Raw genomic sequence first — 22,676 nt, forward strand, 5'->3', positions numbered from 1 at the left:
GGTGCTCTTCTAGTGCTGGTGTGTCTGATCCCAGTAGAGAGAGAACTAGGTCTCTGGTGCTGGAGCACTCTTGGACTGGTGCTGGTTTGTCTTGGGCACACAGGCCAGTTCTGCAAAGGCTGAGAGAGTGCAAACTGGATTCTCTTAATTCCTTTGGGAAGGCACTGCAAATGTGGGATGAAGAAGCAAGTCCGGGATGGTGATCACAGGATCGACAAACAGGAAAGTCAAGTGACACAGATAGGAAGAAGCAAATCTCTTCTTCAGTTCTAAAATCTCCAACTCTTCCTATTGGCAAAAATTAAATGTGATGTTTTCAGAGCTTGGACCCTAGCATCACAAGGCTGAAGATTGAACTTTGAGCTGATGGTTTTGTTATGGAAAACAGGTTGTTTTTGTTTTTTGTTTTATTTAGATATTTTTTTTATTGGCCAAGCTTGCCACATATGGAAAGATCCCCAACTGGGGATCAAATCCAGGCGTCTGAGATCTATGCTGCAGTTGTGACAGCACTGGCACCACATCCTCTAAACGCACTCCTCCAGGCCAGGATCACACCTGTGCCTCTGCAGCCATCCAAGCCACTGCAGTTGGATTCTTAACCAACTGTGCCATAGCGGAACTCCAAAAACAAGTCTTTTAGAAGCTCAAATGTAAACTGAGGTCTAAATACGCCACTTAACTACTGCTGAGAATCCCACAGTAGTTTGCAGTTCCTTCTCATATTAAGCACAAATTCCAGCCTCCTCACAATGACTATAACCTAATGTTTCTAGTCTCATCTCCTACTGCCTTCATCTGTTTTACCTAAACTCCAGTTAGAATGGACTGCTTTCTGTCCTTTACTTTGCATGGAACTTACTTGCCTCTAGATTCAGGTTAATTTTTTTTTTTTTTTTTGGTCTGTTTTTTTAGGGCTGCGTCTATGGCATATGCAAGTTGCTAGGCTAGAGGTCGAATCGGAGCTGCAGTTGCCAGCCTACGCCACAGCCCCAGCAACATGGTATCCAAGCCGTGTCTGCGACCTATACCACAGCTCACGGCAACGCCAGATCCTTAACCCACTGAGTGAAGCCAGGGATGGAACCTGTGTCCTCGTGGATACTAGTTGGATTCATTACTGCTGAACCACAGTGGGAACTCCCAATTAACCTGTAGCTCAGGTTAATTCTTAGCTACAATATGCTTTTTAGCATGGTTCTCTTTCCTATTTAACTATCAAAATCCTACCTCTCCTTCAAAATCTTCAGCTATTTATGAACCTCACAGTCTGTCCTGATAAAAACAGCTAGATGTATTCTCTCCCCCCAAACCTTTCATTTTTCTTAAAGGTTTTAAAATATTTTCTTTATTCTTTTTATACAGACATTCTCCACCATCATTGTTAGCTGGTAGAATTCTCTTTGTTCATTAAGAACTCGCCTACCCATTATTCCCTTTAGAAAGTCTGCCAGACCCTACACCCCATCTCTCACAGATGGTGCTCCCTTTGGTATTTCAGGCATACAGTATCATGACATCTTTTTCATGCTCTTTTCTAGTTTATTTGGATGATCCTCCACTAGACTAATTATCTTACTATCCCCTATTGCCTAGTACAGTACTGGCTCTGAGCGGATAGTGGAATGTGTTAGCATCTTGAATGAACGATTATATGACTTGTCAGAAGTCTCACTGTTGAGAGCAGGGCCAAGTAAGTGTCTTAATTTCAAGACAGATTTCTATATCATAGATATCTCTGCCTACCCCACTCCAACTGCCCCCCACCCCCGCATTAGATTGTTAGGTTCTTTGGAGGAGAATATGTGTCTTACTCATATTTACATTTTCTAAAGTACCTGGTACAGTGGTGTCTTTATTCACTTATACAGCTGAAATGATTTCCAGTTATTAGCCATATCCAGTAGCATCGTTTAAGTCTCAGCTGTGGTATGAGACTGGAGATACAGTAATTACCTCCTGAGAATTTATTTAATTTTATTTTAATTTTTGGTGGGCTACACTGTGGCATATAAATGTTCCTGGGCCAGGGATCAGACCTGAGCCACAGCAGTAACTTGAGCCACTGCAGTGACAAATGCCCAGTCCTTAATCGCTAGGCCACCATGAAACTCCTCTGAGAATCTTTTTTAAACATTCTAGTCCAAATGAGTAGAGAATTTAGATATCAAGAACCTAAGCTGCTGCCACTAGCTTAATTGTCTTTGCTTGACACTATTTTTATAGTCCTAGAAAAGGGAGCTCTCAGAATTCTTTTTTCCAGTTATTAAGGAAGGCATTTAGGTTCTGATCATACAGCCACTTCCCCTCCCCACCCTGAAACACACACACTGGAAAAAAAGAGGTAAGTCTCATAATTATGCCTCTTTCTGGGCCTCATATATGAAAACATGAGCTCATTGTTTGCTTGACTAGAAACAGGAAACCCCTGGAATAGTGTGTCTTCAGCTTGTCTAGTTGGTATGGCTTGTGAACCCAAGAATAGATAAAAGCATTTTTTCTTCTTCATGATTATAAAAGCAATGTATATACAATACAGAAGATTTGGAAAGTACTTTTTTTTTTTTTTTTTTTTTTTTTTTGCCTTTTCTAGGGCTGCTCCTGAGCAGCCTATGGAGATTCCCAGGCTAGGAGTCTAATCGGAGCTGTAGCCACTGGCCTCTGCTAGAGCCACAGCAGTGAGGGATCCGAGCTGCGTCTGCGACCTACACCACAGCTCACGGCAACGCTGGGTCCTTAATCCACTGAGTGAGGCCAGGGATCGAACCCGCAACCACATGGGGGTTAACCACTGCGCCATGATGGGAACTTCTGGAAAGTACATATTTTAAACAGGAAGAAACTCACTTGTAATTCACCACCCAAAGATGACATCAATAATAATATATGTTACAAACTCTTAAGTATTTTTGCTTAGACTGTATTTTATGGGTGTGTTTTACAAAGCTTTATTGTTAAATATCTTCAGAGATTATGGTATGATAGAATACTTTCCAGAAAAGTATTTAATGAATTTATAATTCCACCAGTGGTATATTACATGTGCCTATTTCACCGTGTCCTCACTAACCCTAGTTAGTCTTGTTTTTGTTTTTTTTAATTTTTATTTGTTTGTTTGTTTATTTTGTCTTTTTTTGCTATTTCTAGGGCCGCTCCCATGGCATATGGAGGTTCCCAGGCTAGGGGTCTAATCGGAGCTGTGGCCTCCAGCCTACGCCAGATCCACAGAAATGCGCGATCCGAACCGTGTCTGCAACCTACACCACAGCTTAAGGCAATGCCAAATCCTTAACCCACTAAGCAAGGACAGGGATCAAACCTGCAACCACATGGTTCCTAGTCGGATTAGTTAACCACTGAGCCGCAATGGGAACTCCTAGTCTTGTTTTTAATGTTTGTCCAATTGAGTCTTTATTTAGACTTTAATTTCTATTAATTGTACTGTTTAGAGAATATTACATTATTTCTACTTTCATCATAATTTTGTAGTGGCGTATGATAACTAACTTGATCACTTTTTAAAGTGTGCCAGGGGTAGGTTAACATTTTTCTTTAATGTTTTTTCCCTGTCATCCTAATATGATGTTATTAACTTCTTGTTTGATTTTTTTTAAGTCTTTTTCTCAATATGTGGTAAAGCCAGATGGAGTAGACAAAGGGTCTGTTGCTATTCTTCCTGAGCTGCACCTTCCATATTAACAAACATGTGTAATAACTATACTTTGTTATTAATACTGTCTTTTCTCTTACATTCACCTGGTATGTCTCTTTCCATTATTTGATTTTCACCTTGCCTTTGTCCTTTTTTGGTTTTGACTCTTACAAAACATTTTCACTTTTTCTCGAGTCCTGTAGTAGATAGGCTGATTTTTTTATGTTGTCAGTCTTATTTTATTTATATCAGTGATTAAGTATTTTAGTGGCACCAATAATTCTTAATCTGAAAGTATATTTTTCATGCAGGAGGAAATAAATTTATCTCTGCACTCGGAAATAATCACTCTTCATATTTTATGCCCTTTGTATATGGAAGAGGGAGGGATGAAGAAGATAGAGGAGGAAGGGGGACCAAATGATTTTGTCAAATATCTTCAACATTATTGTTAATTTCTCTTAATAGCTTCTACTTGAGAACAGGGAAACAAAAGAATTCTTTGCTTTAGCACCAAACACAATGTCTGATATAAATATTCAGTAAAAGTTTACGAAAGAAGTGATCTTTTTAATTTTTCCTTTTTCTCTTTAAAGATTTCTATGGAGAATGATTACCTGGGTCCCAGAAGAATTGAAAGTCTACAAAAAGAAGATGCCGATTGGCAGCGGAAAGCTCACATGGCTGTACTGTCCATTCAAGATCTTACTGTCAAATATTTTGAAATAACAGCTAAAGCCCAAAAAGGTGATTTACTCAGTAAAATTATCCTTGTCAAAGTATCTTCAAAAATGAGTGGCTTAAGTATATTATGTTCATAACAGATTAAAAATAAATAAAGGCCACTCAATCTTAGCAGTTAAAGAAGCAGTTAACAAGTTAAGGTATATCCTTTCAACTTTTCCTAGGCATGTGTGTTAACATACACATGTCCTTTTACAACATAATGGTAATGAGTATTAGCATAGTGTCATTTAATTCTGATAATAATCGTTCACATAGACCTCACAGTCTAAAGGCACAGTCCACAGTAAGACTGGCTTCCTTTAGATGCTACTTGCAGATTTGGGATGTCCTCAGGCCATCAGTGCTTCTAACCAACTGGCTACAAATTTGGGGATTCCTGTAGCCCTTTTAAAGATTGAAAAATTCACTCATGTAACTCCACAGAACTCAGGAAAACATAAACAAAATAGTACCATGTTTTTAAAATTTATGTTTCTTTGGTTATTACTGAGTGGTCATCTGGTTAAAAAAAATGTATTTTATTGAAGTATGTTGATTAGCAATGTTGTGTTAATTTCTGCTATACAGCAAAATGATTTCACCTTTTTTGTTTTCATGTAATAATTAGGATATTTGTATATCCCTTTTTCCCAATTACTGTCTTCTGTTTTTCTATCCCTGTTTTTTTTTCCTATTGATTTGTAAGAGCTCCTTGTGTATGTATGTATATATGTTTATTTTTTACAGGAGTAAAACAGGTCCTTTTATTTGCTTTCTTACACATAGCCAGGTGTAGCTTAACTTTACTGCTTTGCTTGTAAAAACATCTTAAATGGGCCCTTTTCTGGGAGTTCCTATTGTGGCTCGGTGGTAATGAACCTGACTAGTATCCATAAGGATATGGGTTTATCCCTGACCTCGCTCAATGGGTTAAGGATCCAGCGTTGCTGTGAGCTCTAGTGTAGGTCAAAGATGTGGCTCTGATCTAATGTTGCTGTGGCTGTAGTGTAGGCCAGCAGCTATAGCTCCAGTTGGACCCCTACCCTGGGGAACTTCCATGTGCCACAGGTACGGCCCTAAAAAAAAAATTTAAAAAATCCTTTCCTGACAAGTGTATGTATGTCAGAACATAGAGAGGTTTTTTGTGGCTGCACCTGTGGCATGTAAAAGTTTCTGGGCCAGAGATTAAACCTGTGCCACAGCAGTGACAACACTAGATCCTTAACCCACTTTGCCACCACAGAGTTCCAGAACACTAAGGTTTTTAAAAACAAATTTAACATGATTCCTTGTAAACACCAGAGTGCTTTTTTTTTTTTTTAAAAAACATATAATGATCACCGTAGAGTATTTTTACAGGGTTGTAATCCAAGTAATGTTAATAGTGACCTTATCAGGCATCTTTATTCTGGACTGCAGTGAGAGAGAAGAATCTGTTTTAGAGGTATTCCAGTATTGTTCTAGGAATATTCCAACCACTCTATATTCATAATTTTCTGCATTACTGAGTTATTAGAAAATCTAGGTGAAGTGAACAGCAGTTAGATAGAAGAATACATTCTATTCATCAATAAGGATGTTGGAAGAAAAAGTATTGACTAACTCTTGTAGTAGGTGACAACTTGAGCCTGAATTAGGACAGGAGCTACTCCACAGACACAGTTGGGAAGCAAGAGAAAAGGCTCTGGACTATTTTTGATTATGCAGAGTGTTTGACTCTGTGCTATGGTTACAAGTTCAGATAAAAATGGTAGAGTTAGCAGACTAGGTACTAGTTTCACTGTACTTCTATAGGTGTGTAACCTTGGTTTTAAGTTACCACAATCCCTCAGTTTCATATGTATATATATGTTGGAGGTGTTTATAAATGCATACAATGCCTATTCTGTAGGATTGCTGGGCAGATAGAGATAACACATGGAAAAATAACTTTGAAAATAATAAAACATGGGAGTTCCTATTGTGGTTTGACTGGTTAAAAACCCGGCTAGTATCCTTGATGCCTGGCCTTGCTAAGTGGGTTAAGGATCCAGCATTGCCACAAGCTGCACCGTAGGTCACAGGTGTGGCTCAAATATCATGTTGCTGTGGTTGTGGCATAGGCCTGCAGCTGTAGCTCTTATTAGACTCCCAGTCTGGGAACTTGCATATGCTGCAGGTACAGCCCTAAAAAGACAATAATAATAACATCATATAAATTTGAATGATTGTGGTGATGTATGCATGAGAGAAGAGAGAACAGACTATTTGGTTAATATTGCAGTGTGACATGAGAGAAACATTTGAATACCTGTCACTCTCATTCAGTTCCACAAAAGTCTTCTGAGTAGGTGCTGTATTTCCTTACTTTATCACTCAAAGGAATTGAGCCCAAGAACAGTTAAAGTTTCTGCCAAAAGTTACATGTCGGGTAGAAATGGGAATTTAACTCAAAGCTGTAATGTCTTCAAACCGCCTGCTGTTTTCCCCTACAGTGCACTACTGTATTGATCCCAAAGGTAGGCAGAGATTTGAAATGGCAGCAGCATTTGATATCCAAGCAGCATAAGTAGATATATGTTGGAAACTAATATTAAGGATCAGATTGGGAGTTCTCATCGTGGCGCAGTGGTTAACGAATCCGACTAGGAACCATGAGGTTGCGGGTTCGGTCCCCGCCCTTGCTCAGTGGGATCCGGCGTTGCTGTGAGCTGTGGTGTGGGTTGCAGATGCAGCTCAGATCCTGCGTTGCTGTGGCTCTGGCATAGGCCGGCGGCTACAGCTCCGATTGGACCCCTAGCCTGGGAACCTCCATATGCCACGGGAGCGGCCCCAGAAAAGGCAAAAAGACAAAAAAAAAAAAAAAAAATCAGATTGATGATCAAATATGTTAGCATTTTAAAGTCCACACTAAATCAGAGAATCCAAAAGAACTATGTTGAGAGGAGATTCTGAATAATACCTAATGATAGGAAGGAACTCAAAGGCTAAATCAACAAATAATAATGGTCTTGAATGGAAATAACTACCACAAGCAAGTTGCAGGTTGGTTATATTTGGTCATTGGGACTGAGACTTAGAGAGAGCTGAGAGGGAGAAGTTGCTCTTTTTCCACTATAAGCCTGTGTACAGTTTTCACTTTTAAGTATATACTTATATTATCGTAAAGAATTTAAGATTTCGTAAAATTCGGAGGCAAAGTTACTGAGGTATTTCCTTGCAAAGAGGGTTATGATAAAGTAGCAGAATAAAAATATTAATGTTACTTCTGAATATATAAAAGAAACCACCAGAGAATGTACACTGATGTAAGACTACATTAGGTACTACGTAATCAGATTGCCTGTTTCTTTATGATAGTTAGAGTGTGTCTCTGACCTATTAAAATGATTGAGCATAAGGATGGATGGACCCAAGATGAGCTAGTAGCATACATACTATCAGTGATAAACTTCTTTAACTAGAATATATTAGTTGTTTGATCATCAGGAAATGTTTCTTGAATGAGGCCTCTATTGTGGCAAACTATAAAGTTCTTTTGGGGGGGCTGGCAAAGAGAAGTTGGGTGCCTTCTTTGGGAATTAGTTGTATTCTGACTCTTTGCTAATGTCTAGGATTTATTTCATGCTGCCTCAGATCTTTACAATACTTTTAGAGGACTGAAAAATAATTTGATTTAAATAATTTTAAGTAACCTGGGATAGTTACGGTTCTGATTTCAACATACCTAAGAAAAAGTATTTTAAAAGTATGAACTTTCACAGAAAAAAGTTTAATGTGAAAAGCGGGGGCAGCTTTGTTTGCTTCTTAGGGCTGCACCTGCAGCATGTGGAAGTTCCCAGGCTAGGGGTTGAATTGGAGCTACAGCTGCGCACGTACAGCGCACCTACAGCAATGCGGGATCCGAGCTGCATCTACAACCTACACCACATCTCACACGGCAATGCTTGATGTGCAGTCCACCAAACAAGGCCAGGGATCGAACCCACATCCTCATGGGTGCTAGTCAGATTCGTTTCTGCTGCGCCACAATGGGAACTCCCCTAAAAAGAGTATTTTTTATTAAAGTTTTAAAATTAACCCTGACAACTCAGTTTCATCTTAAAAAATTTATTTTTTAGGATGATTAATGTCTTCAATAAGAATTTTAAATTGAGAAGTTCCCATTGTGGCTCAGCAGAAACAAACCCGACTCATATCCATGAGGATGCATGTTGGATCCCTGGCCTTGCTCAGTGGGCTAGGATCCAGCATTGCCAAGAGCTGCTGCATAAGTTGCAAACATAGCTCGGACCTGGAATTGCTGTGGCTGTGGTGTAGGCTGGCAGCTGCAGCTCTGATTCGACTCCTAGCCTGGGAACCTCCATATGTAGCATGTGTGGCTCTAGAAAAAAAAGAAATTTAAATAGAATCTAAAATGCTGTTGAAGTGTATTTTAGAGCTGTTATAGGTAATTTATCATAGTGGTGGGATTTGAATGTTTATCTCTGAGTATGTAATCAGTGGAATCTAAGACTTTCAATTTTTTACTATCACGTTGTCTTAATGACTCAATGTTTCTTTAAAAAATCATTACCAATAGCTGTGTATGATCGAATGCGAGCAGATCAGAAGAAATTTGGTAAAGCATCATGGGCAGCAGCTGCTGAACGTATGGAAAAACTCCAGTATGCAGTTTCTAAGGAGACTCTGCAGATGATGAGAGCTAAAGAAATATGTTTGGAACAGAGGAAACATGCACTAAAGGAAGAGGTAATAAAAACCAATACATGTTTTAAATGATTTTTATTTTTTCCATTATAGTTGGTTTACAGTGTTCTGTTAATTTTCTACTATACAGCAAAGTGACCCAGTCACACATATATTTATACATTCTTTTTCTCACGTTATCTTCCATCATGCTCCATCATAAGTGACTAGATCTAGTTCCCAGTGCTATACAGCAGGATCTCATTGCTTATCCATTCCAAAGGCAATAGTTTGCATCTATTAAGAAAATACATTTTTCAAAGGCAGTTGTTAATTTTGCACTTTCTCCGTGAGATGATGATAACTTTCACAGTGGGACCTGTGATAGAAGAATTAGACACCTGTGGCATTTTCGCAGCATCCCAGAGTGACTGTAAACAGCAATGCACTGTTAAGACAAAAGGAGCATTCATTTTCATATGTCCTCTCCAGCCCACCCCACAACTAGGCATCCACCAGTCTTATTTTCTCTCTCTATAGATTGGCTATTCTAGACATTTCCTATAAATTGAATCAGAAAAGATGCTTTCTCTCCCCCCCCCCCCCCCGCCCACATACAGGGTAATGTTTTCAAGGTTCCTCTGTATTATAGCATGCATCATTGCTTAATTTACTTTTTTTTTTTTTTTTTTTGCCAAATGATGCACTTTATGGTTATATCATGTTTTCTGCATTCATCACTTGGTGAACATTTGGGGTCTTTCTATTTTTGAACCTATGAATAAAGCTGCTGTGAACATTTGCGTGTAAGGTTTTCATTTACCTTGGTGTAAACTGGAGTGAAATGCTCTTTAGCCTATTGAGTAACTTCCAGACTGTTTTCCAAAGCAGCTATAACTTTTACATTGCTACCAGCAGTGTAGAAGGGATGGAATTTCTCCACATCTTTCTTTACATTATTGCTAATACCGATACTAGTACACTATTATAGGCATCCTGGTTAGTGTGAAGTGGTATTTCATTGTGGTTTTGATGTGCTTTCTCTGATGCCAGTGTTGTTGAGTATCTTTTGTGCTTATGGGCCACTTACACATCTTCTTTGAAGAAATGTCTTTAGATCTTTTGCCCATTTTTTTTTCCTCTCTTTTGGCTTTCCTGTGGCATATGGAATTCCTGGATCAGGGATCGGCTCTGAGCCTCAGTTGTGACCTAAGCTGCGGCTGCAGCAGTGCTGGATCCTTAACCCACTCTGCCAGGCCAGGATTGAATCTGTGTCCCCACACTCCCAAGATGTCACCGATCCCATTGCACCACAGTGGGGACTCCTGAATTGGGTTTTTTAAATTAAAGAGTTGAAAGAGTTCTCTACATATTCCAGATACAGGTCTTTTATCAGATAGGTGATTTGCAAATATTTGCTCCCATTCTGTGGATTGACGATACTGGCTTTTAAAAACATTGAATATCATGTATTTGTAAAAGTACATTTTAGTCTCTAGAGAAGGACAAAATGTCATTGCTGCTTTTATTAATACAGCTTTATGTAAAATACATTGCTCTATCAGTGTGCATATGCTTGTGGAACTCTTGTTTAAAGAAATAGTGTATGAGGTAACCTATAATAATATATCATGGCTATGATCTAGAAAGATCTTTTGGTTAATTTTAAGCTGCAGTTCTATTTTCCCCTTAGATTTTCTTATTTTATACTATTGTTGAAGGTAAAATTGAAACTTGTTCTGGAACTGTTCACACTTTATTCAGAATCTGTTCATAAATTTCAGTTCTATCTCATGTACCCTGGAGACATTTCCACTTGAATCTTCTTTTCTAGTTAGCTTTCTCCTTTTTTTATTATTAGCTGTCTGGAATCTTCTTAAGTTCTAGAATTTTAAAACTTGAAATGCTAGCATTTTATTGCTCTTGCTAGCATTTCATTGCCTCTGAAGTAGAGGGCCACTCTATCTTAATCACATTAACTAGCTTTATTTTAACCAGATTGAATTGTACCAACAACATAGGATGACAAAAAGAGCAGCTGAGGGTAAGATTTCTGACTAGTTGCTGTTTCAGGAACATTGTTTTTACTGGAATTGGTCTCCAGTGGTAGAGGAAGGGCAAAGCTGAAATGGGCCAGAGAGTCTGGGATGATTATCTATGGGGTCATTTTCCCTGGGTTTAACCCAGTACATTAATGGTCTGTTTTTAATGTTCTGGATTGTGTTTGAATTCTTCAAAGGATTGGTAAGACTGTCATTTAGTCATTCTTGCCAGGTTTATGCTTGTTGAGTGATATAGTATATGCTTTGTGCTGTATATATATGTGTGTGTGTGTGTGTATATATATATCTGTGATGATGACTGCATTAGTTTTGTTAGTGTTTATTTAACGTGACCACACAACTCATGAGAAACAGACCAAATGTGATTTATTAAGCCCATCCCAAACAAATACCTTGATGGTGAGTACTTTATAATAACAGTACTAACCCTGTGGTTTAACTTATGGCGAGACTTTTGTTCTTTCAGAAAAATGTTGATATGTTATATCTCCTTAGATTATTTTAAAAAAAAAAGACTTCTTTCTGATGTGACTGTTTACTTGCCATGAAATTTGCCACGGGTGTAATGCTAAACTTCAAATAATTTCTAAATTAATGCTGAAATATTAATACCATCTAGGAAAGCAAAATTCTTTTAGACTTAAAAACATTTTTTAGGAGTTCCCATCATGACTCAGCAGTTAACAAATCTGACTAGCATCCATGAGGGCACAGATTCGATCCCTGGCCTTGCTCGGTGGTTTAAGGATCCTGCCTTGCGTGAGCTGTGGTGTAGGTTGCCAGTGTGGCTTGGATCCCACGTTGCTGTGGCTCTGGTGTACGTGGGTGGCTACAACTCAAATAGGACCCCTAGCCTGGGAACATCCATGTGCGGCCCTAAAAAAAAAAAAAGGAGTTCCCATCGTGGCACAGTGGAAACAAATCCAACTAGGAACCATGAGGTTGTGGATTCAATCCCTGGCCTCGCTCAGTGGGTTAAGGATCTGGCATTGCCATGAGCTCTGGTGTAGGTTTCAGGCTCTGCTCGGATCTGGCATTGCTGTGTCTGTGGTAGGTTGGCAGCTGTAGCTCCAGTTAGACCCCTAGCCTGGGAACCTCCATGTGCTGTGGGTGCAGCCCTAAAAAAAAAAAGACAGAAGACAAAAAACAAACAAAAAACACATTTTTTAAGCTACACTGGAGTAAGTACTATTCCTTTTAATCTATCTCGTTTTTAACTGTGTCTTGATTATAGTCCTTCTCATCCGTTTTAGGTCACAGACTCTTCCCTTTACAAATTTGAAAGCCGGGAACACTGTACTCAGAAAAAAAGCACACACAGCTTTGTATAGATTTCGTAGATTCTTAAATCATCTGTACCTGAGCCTCTGGTCTCAGATTGTCCACTTGCTTCATGGATTTATCCTGTCTGATTTGTATTTACTTCTAATCATAATTTGATTTCTTGTTTTTTCCAACTAGATACGTTCTTATTTATCCAGTGACAACGCTGGATCCTTAACCCACTGTACCACAGGGGAACTCCTTTTTATTTTCAATGCAGATGCAGAGTTTGCAGGGCGGTACAGAAGCCATAGCTCGATTGGATCAGTTAGAAGCTGATTATTATGATTTGCAACTTCAGTTATATGAAGTGCAGTTTGAAATCCTGAAGTGTGAAGAGTTGCTATTGACAGCACAACTGGAAAGTATCAAAAGACTTATATCAGGTATGATGTGCATCTAACCACATATGTTTACAAAAATACATATGAATGAATGATGTAATTTCCTCATGTATTTTTTTGCCTACATAGGGGAGAAGGTATATGGACACAAGCTATATTTCTTCTGTTGAGACTAAAAGTCGTAGTATAAAGTTAAACAAGTGGTTCAGGAGATGTAGTAGTACAACTATGTTACTACCTTTGTAAAATACTTTGTAAATAACTTTGCTGCTTCATCCAGAATCTGTATCTCAGAATTTGAATTTGGGAGACAGGGGTCATGGCATTTTACATTGAGCACTTAACTGTGTGTCAGACATTGCTAAACACTTCACACATTCCCCCGTGAGGTGTGTTTCCTAATAATCACTGTTTTACAAAGAAACTCGAAGAGGTAATGGCTCTGCCTGAGGTTACGGAATCAGCAAGTGGATCAGAACCCTGTTCTGTCTGGCTCCATAGCCCATGCTCTTAACTACTCCCCCTCTTTGCTACTTTGTAACAGAAAAGAGAGATGAAGTAGTATACTATGATACTTATGAAAGCATGGAGGCCATGCTGGAGAAGGAGGAGATGGCAGCATCTGTGCATTTACAGAGAGAAGAGCTACAGAAACTTCAACAGAAAGCCCGCCAGCTGGAGGCAAGACGTGGACGGGTTTCAGCCAAGAAGGCATACCTCAGAAATAAAAAGGTATAACAAATTACCTTGTTGAATATAGAACTTTAATATTACGTCTTACTTTTATTCATTACTCAATCATTGACCCATATTTTATAATTCTAACCCAATTTGTCAATAATACTTAGATATCTTTTAAAACTAAGTAAGAGTTACCTGTTTTTTCTCCATAGTTGGGGCATTATATAGTTGTCTGGGAATTACCCACTTAAATACATCAAAACAGTCAGTTGTGATGTGCTGTTTGCCTCAGCCACCCCAAAGGTGATTCTGCTTGGATTGACTACAAGACTCCATGTAATGCAATTCCTATTGCCTTTTTATTTAAGGAGGCCAGGAATGCTCTGTAATTAAGTAAATTAGTTCTGACCTCAGTCTTCAAGGACATTTTTATTTATGTCTGCCAAAAGGTGTCTATCAATTTAATCCATATTCTTTACTCTTCATTCTTACATTAGTCTAATGTAATTAAGGGAGGTAGGGGAATACCACAAATAGATTCTGTCCATTTATACCAGCAGCCTCTGATCTGCTGTAGCGTATCACACCTTACAGCCATGGGTTTCTAAATGATCTTGCCCTCTGCCCTGCCCTCCCCTCTCCCTGCCCCCAAGTCCAACAACTGTAGAGGGAAGGAGTGACAGAAGAAGGCTGGAAATACAGGAATTTAGACACACTTCTAAAAAGAAAGATAATGGGAGTTCCCATCGTGGCACAGCGGAAATGAATCCGACTAGGAACCATGAGGTTGAGGGTTTGATCCCTGGCCTTGCTCAGTGGATTAAGGATCCGGCGTTGCCATGAGTTGTGGTGTAGGTCGCGGATGTGGCTTGGATCCTATGTTGCTACGGCTGTGGTGTAGGCTGGCAGCTTTAGCTCTGATTAGACCCCTAGCCTGGGAACCTCCATGTGCCAGGAGTGCAGCCCTAAAAAGCAAAATAAATAATAGATAACGAGAAGATAAACCATACAGTGACAAAAGATACAATAGAATATCATACCCAGTAGACCTCTATTAGTTAAATTATGTCCTGCCTCTCCCCTTGAAAGACCAAAGATGGTTTCTGGCTGTGCCATGAGGACTTGAGGTCTATGCTTTGTGATTAAACTTTTCAAGGAGAATAATAGAAGTAACATTGTATGCATACATACTTATATGTATCTTCTTTAATTCTCCCAGTGGTTGAAAAGCATTCTCCTATCTCATTTGGTGGCAAATTCAGACCTGAACAAATATGCAAATATGAAGTTATCAATTTCTTTATGCTACTTACTTTGACTATATATTCACTGGAAAGGAATAAGTAATACACTCTATAGGATGTTGCTTCACATCCTCCTGGAGTTACTGGGCAATAAACAGCATGTGCAACATATCACCTTTTTTAACGTCAAAAAATGTTAATTTCCAAACATACCTGGTCTCTGTTCTAGATAAGGAATTGTAGACAAGAATCTTCATTTTATAACCAAGGGAACTAAGGCTTCCAGTCATTAATCACCCAAGGAAAAAGCAGCTGGTAATGGTCAAAGAGAGGATTCTTTTTTTTTTTTTTTTTTTTTTTTTTTTGCCATTTCTTGGGCTGCTCCCGTGGCATATGGAGGTTCCCAGGCTAGGGGTCTAATCGAAGTTGTAGATGCCAGCCTATGCCAGAGCCACAGCAACTCAAGATCCCAGCCGCATCTGCGACCTACGCCACAGCTCACAGCAACGCTGGGTCCTTAACCCACTGAGCAAGGGCAGGGACCAAACCTGCAACCTCATGGTTCCTAGTCGGATTTGTTAACCACTGCGCCATGATGGGAACTCCCAAAGAGAGGATTCTATCCTAGGTCTGTGTGACTTCGAAGCCTGAGTCATCATATCACTATATCATGCCATTTTCTCCCTTGAAGACTCCCCTGGACAGGTTCATTTCATGATCAATACTTGTTAGGCAACAGAGTTAACCAAGAGTGGGTGAAGATAGGAAGGAGATAAAAGAGATGCTTTAAAAAACAGCTTCCTAGCTTAAAAGGTCATTCATTATATGATTTGTATCAGGTTAGAAGAGTGATCTTTTGATGTAGCTTTGATAGTGTTGGAAACTAATGGTAATCCTTTTATCCAGAAGGACTCAGAGGAGATGACGGCTCAGTGTGGTGCTGCAAGAAAGGTGCTAGATGATAAAATTACTTTGTAAAGAGGATGTATCTCCTACTTAATATTATTTTCATGTGATTAGAATTAGCATACCTGTAGCATACTATTACCATACTTCCTAGTCTTTAAGGTCTCCTTAGCTCTGAAGTCTGTGACCAGGAGAGTCAGATTTCATAGTATTGCTTAAACCAGTCTAGGCAAAATCATGTTCTTTAATTCATCGGAGATGACTTAACGAAACTAATTTTTTTTTTCTTTTTGGTCATGCCTTTAGCATATCTGAGCCATGGATCAAATCCTCACCATAGCAGTGACCCAAGCCACTGCAATAATAATGCCAAGTCCTTAACCCACCATGCCACCAGGGAACACCCCAAAATGAGTATTACCATACTCATATTCAAAGAGTATGGTAATGCATGGAATCTTCTGGCCACAGTCTTCAGAGTAGAAAGAGACTACCCCTTTTGCTCTACTCTGCCCCCATCCATTCCCTTCCAAAAAAGGGGAGAAATCAGGAATCCTAGAGATATTAAATAATTTAACAGAAGAGTCTTTTAAGATTCTGATTATTTGGCTTATGCTGCTTCAGTATTCCAGATGAGAAACCAGAGGTGGCTTACTTGATACTTTGCTGGGTAGATGTATGTTAAGATTAAAGTTTGACTTATGTAAATTTTGGAGTCTTTTAAATTTCACTTATATTGAAATACGTTTCATGTATTTATAGGAAATTTGTATTGCAAAACACAATGAAAAATTCCAGCAGCGCCTTCAGAGTGAAGATGAATATAGAACCCACCACACAGTACAGCTCGTAAGTTTGCACTCTTAAAGTCTTAGAATAAAACTTTGAATTTTACATACCTCAAAGTGAATAAAATTTATAAGAATGTTATAGATAGATGGTAACATTAGGTCACTGTACAATCATTCCTCAGTATCCGCTGGGAAATTGGTTCCAAGACACCTCCTCCTCAATATCAGAATTTGGATGCTCCAGGCCCTTCTGTAAAATGGCAGAGTACTTGAATTCAGTCTACACACATCTTTGTATTTGTTTAAGTCATCTCTAGTTACTTATAATACCTTATACAATGTAAATGCTATGAAACTAATTGCCAATAGGCAAATTCTCCTTTTGTGAAACTTCTGTGCTTCTGTGTTTTTTCCCTCTGAGTGTTTTCAGTCCGAAGTTGTTTGAATCTGAGGATGCGGAACTTGCAGATACAGATGGCCAACTTCATTGTGCTATATGTTCTGATGGTTTTGCCAAATACATAATGACATGAAATCACCATACAGTAATATACTGAAAATTTTTACTGCTCTAACAATTCCATGCTCCCCCTATTTATAAATTTTGGCAACCACTGATCTTTTTTTAATTATTATTATAGTTGATTTTCAGTGTTCTGTCAATTTCTGCTGTACAGCAGAGTGACCCTGTCATACCTATACATTTTGTTCCTCACATTATCGTCCATCATGTTATATATCACAAGTGACAAGATACAGTTCACTGTGCTATACAGCAGGATCTCATTGCTTATTCCACTCCAGATGCAATAGTTTGCATCTACTAACCCCAAACTCCCAGTCCATCCCATTGCCTCCCCACCAGCAACCACAAGCCTGTTCCCCCTGTCCATGAGTCTGTTTCTTTTCTGTAGATAGGTTCATTTGTGCCGTATATTAGATTCCAGATATAAATGATATCATGGGGTATTTGTCTTTCTGTTTCTGACTTCATCCAGTATGAGAGTCTCTAGTTCCATCCATGTTGTGGCAAATGGCATTATTCTTTTTTATGACTGAGTGGCATTCCGCTATGTTTATATATACCTTCTTTATTTATCTGTGGATGGATATGTAGATTGTTTCCAAGTCTTGACTATTGTGAATAGTGTTGCAGTGAACATAGGGATGCATGTATCTTTTGAAATGAAAGTTTTGTTTGGATATATGCCCAGAAGTGGGATTGCTGGATCATATGGTAGTTCTATATTTAGTTTTCTGAGGTACCGCCACACTGTTTTCCATGATGGTTGTACCAATTTATATTCCCAACAACAGCGAAGGAGGGGTACCTTTTCTGCACACCCACTCCAGCATTTGTTATTTGTTGACTTGTGTCTTTTTTGGATTTTTTTGTTTTTGTTTTTTGTCTTTGAGGGCTGCACCCATGGCATGTGGAAGGTCCCAGTTTAGGGGTTTAATCAGAGCTGTAGCCACTGACCTACACCACAGCCGCAGCAACGCCAGATCTGAGCAGAGTCTGCTACCTACACCACAGCTCATGGCAACATCAGGACCTTAACCCACTGAGTGAGGTCAGGAATCGAATCTGCATCCTCATGGATGCTAATCAGATTCATTTTCACTGAGCCACGACGGGAACACCTGTTGACTTGTTACCATTCTGACCAGTGTGAGGTGGTATCTCATTGTAGTTTTGATTTGCATTTCTCTAGTGATGTTGAACATCTTTTCATTTGCCTGTTGGCCATCTGTATATCTTCTTTGGAGAAATATCCATTCAGGTCTTCTGCCCATTCTTCAATTGGGTTGTTTGGTTGTTTTGTTTTTGTTTTGTTTTGTTTTTGTGCTGTTTAATTTTATAAGTTACTAGTATATTTTGGAGATAAAGTCCTTGTCAGTTGCATTGTTTGAAACTGTTTTCTCCCATTCCTAGGTTGTCTTTTTTTTTTTTTCTTAATAGTTTCCTTTGCTGCACAAAAACTTTTAAATTTGATTAGGTCTCATTGGTTTATTTTTGTTTTTATTTTATTGCCTTAGGAGACTGACCCAAGAAAACATTTGTATGGTTGATGTCAGAGAATGTTTTGCCTATGTTCTTTTCTAGGAGTTTGGTGGTGTCTTGTCTTATGTTTAAGTCTTTAAGACACTTTGAGTTTATTTTTGTGCGTGATACAAGGGTGTGTTCTAGCTTCATTTTTTTAAATGCAGCTGTCCAGTTTTCCCAACTGGACAGATCTGAGCTGAGTCTGAGACCTTACTGAAGAGTCTTTCCCATTTTATATTCTTACCTCCTTTGTTGAACATTAATTGACCCTAGGTGTCTGGGTTTATTTCTGGGTTTTCTCTGTTCTGTTTCATTGGTCTGTATGTCTGTTTTGGTACCAGTACCACACTGACTTGATTACTGTAGCTTTGAAATATTATCTGAAGTCTGAGAGAGTTATGCCTCCTGCTTGGTTTTTGTTCCTCAGGATTGCCTTGGCAATTCTAGGTCTTTTATGGCTCCATATAAATTTTTGTTCTAGTTCTGTGAAAAATGTTGTGGGTAATTTGATAGAAATTGCTTTGAATCTCTAGACTGCTTTTGGTAGTATGGCCATTTGAATGGTATTAATTCTTCCAATCCAGGAGCATGGAGTATCTTTCCATTTCTTTGCATCCTCTTTAATTTCCTTGATTCATGTTTTGTAGTTTTCCTGATATAAGTCTTTCACCTCCTTGGTCAGGTTTATTCCTAGGTATTTAATTTTTGGGGTGCTATTTTACAAGGTATTGTACAAGGTATTGTATTTTTATATTCCTTTTCTAATATTTCATTGTTGGTATACAGAAATGCAATCAATTTCTGAATGTCCGTCTTGTATCCTGCTGCTTTGCTGAATTCATTGATCAGTTCGAATAGTTTTTGTGTGGAGTCCTTAGGGTTTTCTATATATAGTATCATGTCCTTTGCATAGAGGGACAGTTTTACCTCTTCTTTTCAGTTTAGGTAACCTTTTATTTCTTTTGTTTGCCCCATTGCTGTGGCTAGGACTTCCAATACTATGTTGAATAAAAAGTGTTATAAGTGGACATCCTTGCCTTGTTCCAGATTTGAGTAGAAAGGCTTTCAGCTTTTCTTCATTGAGTATTATAATGGCTGTGGGTTTGTCATAAATGGCTATTATTATTATTACCCATTTTGGTAAAGTTTTTATTGTGAATGAATGTTGGACTTTGTCAAATGCTTTTTCTGCATCTTTTGAGATGATCATGTGGTTTTTTGCTTTTCTTAATGTGGTGTATGATGTTGATTGATTTACATATGTTGAACCATCCTGTGAACTTGGAATGAATCCCACTTGGTTGTGGTATGTGATCTTTTTTATATGTTGTTGGATTCGGTTGGCTAAAATTTTGTTAGGTATTTTTGCATCGATATTAAAGATACTGGCCTATAATTTCCTCTTTTGGTTGTATCTTTGTCTGGTCTTGGTATTAGGATGATTGTGGCTTCATAGAAGGTCTTTGGGATTATTTCTTCTCCTTCAACCTTTTGGAAAAGTTTAAGAAGGATGGGTATAAGTTCCTCTTTGTATGTTTGTTAGAATTCGTCTCTGAAGCCCTCTGATCCTGGACTTTTGTTTGTACAGAGTATTTTTATTGCATATTCAATTTCATTGGTAGTGATTCGTCTGTTCAATTGATCCATCTCTTCTTGATTCAGTTTTGGCAGGCTGTCTCTAGAAAGTTGTCCATTTCGTCTAGTTTGTCAGATTTGTTGGCATGTAATTGTTCATAGTATTCCCTTATGGTTTTTTGTATTTCTGCAGTATCTGTTGAGACGTCTCCTTTTTCATTTCTTATTATATTTGAGTTCTTTCTTTCCTCTTAGTTGGTCAGTCTGGCCAGAGGTTTGTTAATTTTTTATAATGATTTTTTTATAGCTGATTTACAGTGTTCTGTCAATTTTCTGCTGCACAGCAAGGTGACCCAGTCATACCTACATGTATAGATTCTTTTTTTCTCACATTATCATGCTCCATCACAAGTGACCAGACATAATTCCCAGTGCTATACAGCAGGATCCCATTGCTTATCCATTCCAAAGACTGTAGTTTGCATCTATTAACCCCAAATCCCCAGGCCTTCCTACTCCCTTCCCCTCCCTCTTGGCAACCACAAGTCTGTTCTCCATGGACATGATTTTCTTTTTTGTGGAAAGGTTCATTTGTGCCCTATATTAGGTTCTAGATATAAGTGAAATCATATGGTATTTGTCTTTCTCTTTCTGAATTACTTCACTTAGTATGAGAGTCTCTAGTTCCATCCATGTTGCTGCAAATGGCATTCTTGTGTTCTTTTTTATGGCTGAGTAGTATGCCATTATGTATAGATACCACATCTTAATCCAATTGTCTGTCGATAGACATTTAGGTTGTTTCCATGTCTTGGCTATTGGGAATAGTGCTTCAAAGAACATGTGGTTGCATGTGCCTTTTTCAAGGAAAGTCTTGCCCAGATAGATGCCCAAGAGAGGAATTGCTGGGTCATATGGTAGTTCTATGTATAGTTTTCTAAGGTACTTCCATACTGTTTTCCATAGTGGTTGTACCAATTTACATTCCCACCAACAGTGTAGGAAGGTTCCCTTTTCTCCACACCTTCTCCAGCATTTGTTATTTGTGGACTTATGAATGATGGCCATTCTGACTGTTGTGAGGTGGTACCGCACTGTAGTTTTGATTTGCTTTTCTCTAATAATCAAGGATGTTGAGCATTTTTTCATGTGCTTGTTGGCCATCTGTATATCTTCTTTGAAGAAATGTCTGTTCAGGTCTTTTGCCCATTTTTCAATTGGGTTGTTGGCTTTTTTGCTGTTGAGTTGTGTAAGTTGTATAGTTGAGAGATTAAGCCCTTGTCAGTTGCATTATTTGAAACTATTTTCTCCCATTCTATAAGTTGTCTTTTTTTTTTTTTTTTTTTTTATGGTTTCCTTTGCTGTGCAAAAGCTTGTCGGTTTGATTATGTCCCAGTGGTTTAGGTTTGTTAATTTCATTTACCCTTTCAAAGAACCAGCTCTTGGTTTTATTGATTTTTTTTTTCTATTGTTTTTTGAATTTCTATTTTATTGATTTCCTCTCTGATCTTTATGATTTCCTTCTGCTGACTTCAGGTGTTCTTTGTTTTTATTTTGTATTGTTTTGTTTTTTTCCTTTTTCTAGTTCTTTTAGGTGGTAGGTTAAGTTGTTGATATGAGATTTTTCTTCTTTTCTGAGGAAGACCTGTATCACTCTGAACTTCCTTCTAAGAACTGCTTTTGTGGCATCCCATAGATTTTGAAGGGTTGTGTTTTCATTATCATTTGTCTTGAGGTATTTTTAAATTTCTTTTGATTTCCTCATTGCCCCATTGATTTATTTAGTAGCATGTTTAGTTTCCATGTAGTCACTTTTTTCTCATTTCTTTTCCCGTGGTTGATTTCTAGTTTCTTGCCAGTGTGGTCAGAGAAGATATTTGCAATAATTTCTGTACCCTTAAAATTGTTGAGATTAGTTTTGTGCCCTAGTATGTGGACACTCTTTGAGAATCTTCAATGTGCACTTGAATGTGTTTTCTGTTTTTTTTAGATGTGATGTCCTGAAAATGTCAGTTAAGTCCAACTTTTCTATTGTGTAATTTAGGATCTCTGTGGCCTTATTGATCTTCTGTCTGGAGGATCTGTCCATTGATATGAGTGGGGTGTTAAATTCTCCTACTGTTATGGTATTCCGATCAGTTTCTCCTTTTATGTATGTTAGTATTTGTTGTATGTATTTGGGTACTCACATATTAGGAGTATATGTATTGACAAGTATAATATCCTCTTCTTGAATGGGTCCTTCTGTCAGTAAATAGTGTTCCTCCTTGTCTTCCTTTATGGCCTTTGTTTTAAAATCTATTTTGTCTGATAGTATTGCAACTCCTGCTTTCTTGTCTTTTCCATTCGTATGAAATTTTCCATCCTCTCACTTTCAGTTTTTATGAGTCTTTTGCCCTAAGGTGAGTCTCTTATAGACAGCATATTGTAGGCTTTTGTTTTTTTATCCACTCTGCCACTCTGTATCTTTTGATTGGAGCATTCAGTCCATTGACCTTTAAGGTAATTATTGATAAATATGCATTTATTGCCATTTTAAATGTTGTTTTCCAGTTGAGTCTATGTTTCTCCTTTGTTCCTTTCCTTTTTTGGTTGAGTGATTTCCTCTCCTTTTCTTTCTTTTTTTTTTTTTTTTTGCTTTTTTTTTTTTTTTGCT

The 22,676-nt window shown here is 38.2% G+C and overlaps 1 protein-coding gene across 2 annotated transcripts in view; it reads left to right on the plus strand.

Moving 5' to 3' along the window:
* Nucleotides 1–22,676, plus strand: part of JMY (junction mediating and regulatory protein, p53 cofactor) — a 75,728-nt gene that overhangs the window by 30,757 nt on the left and 22,295 nt on the right. For both annotated transcript variants that reach the window (XM_021084482.2, XM_021084484.2), the window contains 5 exons: nucleotides 4,249–4,399; nucleotides 8,940–9,109; nucleotides 12,653–12,818; nucleotides 13,321–13,508; nucleotides 16,370–16,456. In XM_021084482.2, the coding sequence (XP_020940141.1) occupies nucleotides 4,249–4,399; nucleotides 8,940–9,109; nucleotides 12,653–12,818; nucleotides 13,321–13,508; nucleotides 16,370–16,456 (762 nt within the window). The remainder of the gene's footprint in view (nucleotides 1–4,248; nucleotides 4,400–8,939; nucleotides 9,110–12,652; nucleotides 12,819–13,320; nucleotides 13,509–16,369; nucleotides 16,457–22,676) is intronic.

Source organism: Sus scrofa, chromosome 2, assembly GCF_054392235.1.
Source record: "Sus scrofa isolate SSC_HxYL_T2T_F1_AM1 chromosome 2, Sscrofa_HxYL_maternal_Yorkshire_Landrace_v2.0, whole genome shotgun sequence".
NCBI lineage: Eukaryota > Metazoa > Chordata > Mammalia > Artiodactyla > Suidae > Sus > Sus scrofa.